The sequence below is a fragment of the Nanorana parkeri genome, unplaced genomic scaffold, assembly GCF_000935625.1.
Source record: "Nanorana parkeri isolate BGI_ZX_2015 unplaced genomic scaffold, ASM93562v1 scaffold1605, whole genome shotgun sequence".
NCBI lineage: Eukaryota > Metazoa > Chordata > Amphibia > Anura > Dicroglossidae > Nanorana > Nanorana parkeri.
In genome coordinates this window covers 20,540-23,587 of record NW_017307873.1, presented here as the reverse complement: position 1 = coordinate 23,587, position 3,048 = coordinate 20,540, and the positions used below count along the sequence as shown (strand labels likewise).

Below are 3,048 nucleotides of genomic sequence, written 5' to 3'. Positions count from 1 at the left end.
GGAAAGCATAGGCCCCCTTACATTGGTGGACAGCATAGCACCCCCTTACATTGATGGACAGCATAGCCCCCCCTTACATTGATGGACAGCATAGCACCCCCTTACATTGATGGACAGCATAGCGCCCCCTTACATTGATGGACAGCATAGCAACCCCTTACATTGATGGACAGCATAGCACCCCCTTACATTGGTGGACAGCATAGCACCCCCTTACATTGGTGGACAGCATAGCACCCCCTTACATTGGTGGACAGCATAGCGCCCCCTTACATTGGTGGACAGCATAGCGCCCCCTTACATTGGTGGACAGCATAGCGCCCCCTTACATTGGTGGACAGCATAGCGCCCCCTTACATTGGTGGACAGCATAGCACCCCCTTACATTGGTGGACAGCATAGCACCCCCTTACATTGGTGGACAGCATAGCACCCCCTTACATTGGTGGACAGCATAGCACCCCCTTACATTGGTGGACAGCATAGCACCCCCTTACATTGGTGGACAGCATAGCACCCCCTTACATTGGTGGACAGCATAGCGCCCCCTTACATTGGTGGACAGCATAGCGCCCCCTTACATTGGTGGACAGCATAGCGCCCCCTTACATTGGTGGACAGCATAGCACCCCCTTACATTGGTGGACAGCATAGCGCCCCCTTACATTGGTGGACAGCATAGCGCCCCCTTACATTGGTGGACAGCATAGCGCCCCCTTACATTGGTGGACAGCATAGCACCCCCTTACATTGGTGGACAGCATAGCGCCCCCTTACATTGGTGGACAGCATAGCGCCCCCTTACATTGGTGGACAGCATAGCGCCCCCTTACATTGGTGGACAGCATAGCACCCCCTTACATTGGTGGACAGCATAGCGCCCCCTTACATTGGTGGACAGCATAGCGCCCCCTTACATTGGTGGACAGCATAGCGCCCCCTTACATTGGTGGACAGCATAGCACCCCCTTACATTGGTGGACAGCATAGCGCCCCCTTACATTGGTGGACAGCATAGCGCCCCCTTACATTGGTGGACAGCATAGCGCCCCCTTACATTGGTGGACAGCATAGCACCCCCTTACATTGGTGGACAGCATAGCGCCCCCTTACATTGGTGGACAGCATAGCGCCCCCTTACATTGGTGGACAGCATAGCGCCCCCTTACATTGGTGGACAGCATAGCACCCCCTTACATTGGTGGACAGCATAGCGCCCCCTTACATTGGTGGACAGCATAGCGCCCCCTTACATTGGTGGACAGCATAGCGCCCCCTTACATTGGTGGACAGCATAGCACCCCCTTACATTGGTGGACAGCATAGCGCCCCCTTACATTGGTGGACAGCATAGCGCCCCCTTACATTGGTGGACAGCATAGCGCCCCCTTACATTGGTGGACAGCATAGCACCCCCTTACATTGGTGGACAGCATAGCGCCCCCTTACATTGGTGGACAGCATAGCGCCCCCTTACATTGGTGGACAGCATAGCGCCCCCTTACATTGGTGGACAGCATAGCACCCCCTTACATTGGTGGACAGCATAGCGCCCCCTTACATTGGTGGACAGCATAGCGCCCCCTTACATTGGTGGACAGCATAGCGCCCCCTTACATTGGTGGACAGCATAGCACCCCCTTACATTGGTGGACAGCATAGCGCCCCCTTACATTGGTGGACAGCATAGCGCCCCCTTACATTGGTGGACAGCATAGCGCCCCCTTACATTGGTGGACAGCATAGCACCCCCTTACATTGGTGGACAGCATAGCGCCCCCTTACATTGGTGGACAGCATAGCGCCCCCTTACATTGGTGGACAGCATAGCGCCCCCTTACATTGGTGGACAGCATAGCACCCCCTTACATTGGTGGACAGCATAGCGCCCCCTTACATTGGTGGACAGCATAGCGCCCCCTTACATTGATGGACAGCATAGCACCCCCTTACATTGGTGGACAGCATAGCGCCCCCTTACATTGGTGGACAGCATAGCGCCCCCTTACATTGGTGGACAGCAAAGCGCCTCCTTACATTGGTGGACAGCATAGCGTCCCCTTACATTGGTACATATTATACCTCTCCTCTCTGTACTCTGTGCTGTACATACTTTACTTCTCCTCTCTGTACCCTCTATGTACTATCCTCCTTGACACAAATCATCTCATGGTTGTCTTATATTGTTTGGAACTTTGGTACTCCCTCCGGCTCATGGACGGGAACACCTTTTCTGGTCTGTTTTTAATCCTGACCCAGAGCCGCAGATGTCGGGGGTGAATCATACTCATTCCAGATCACACGCAGCTTCGGGAATCCCCAGCAGATGAATTTGGGATGTTTTCCATGCATGTGCCTGCGGGGGAGGTTTTTGGGCTCCCATTATGTGTGACACCAGCAATCGGAAAGAATGCGTTATGTATGGGGTGCGTCATCCTAAAGTGGACCCATCATTGCCGCACTTCACATACACCCCACAGAGCAGACACAGGCAGGGCCCAATAACCTTATATTTATATATCAAATCCCTCCTAGAAAACCGCAGCTCCTAAGAACAGTCATGTGACCTATGGTTCAGCAGTGTGCGGGCTCTACTTACTCACCAATAAGTGTGCCCATGCTCATGGAGAGGGGGGCCAACAACAGGGGACATTTGGCTGCATTTGCACAGGTTGTGGTCACCCAAGTTTAAGGATAATGGCAACTATAGGGATTCATAAGATGTGACAACAATCATCTTATGAATCCCTATAGTTGCCATTATCCTTGTCATTTATCAGTCTGGCTGTGCTCCACAAATCACAATTTACCTTTGTACACAGCGGGTCCTCTTACCTCCCACATTGACTTCAGTGATTTTGCTTGGCGGTACCCGTCCCCAGACGTCCACCAGACTGGCTGTGTGTATGACCAGGTGGCTTCCACTCAGGACCCCTTGGACATCATCGTAGGAGGAGATGTCTCCTTGGACCAGCTTGACTTTTACTCTGTCTAGGAGAGAAGCAGAAACAGAGACGGCTTAGGACAAAATCATTAAATATGTCACCC

At 52.9% G+C, this 3,048-nt stretch overlaps 1 protein-coding gene across 1 annotated transcript in view; it reads right to left on the bottom strand.

Annotated features, from left to right (window-relative positions):
- The window catches only part of HSD3B7 (hydroxy-delta-5-steroid dehydrogenase, 3 beta- and steroid delta-isomerase 7), a gene marked incomplete at its 5' end in the record, with an annotated part of 19,748 nt that overhangs the window by 10,301 nt on the left and 6,399 nt on the right, over positions 1–3,048 (bottom strand). Inside the window, one exon of the mRNA XM_018570827.1 lies at positions 2,836–2,991. Within this exon, the coding sequence (XP_018426329.1) occupies positions 2,836–2,991 (156 nt within the window). The remainder of the gene's footprint in view (positions 1–2,835; positions 2,992–3,048) is intronic.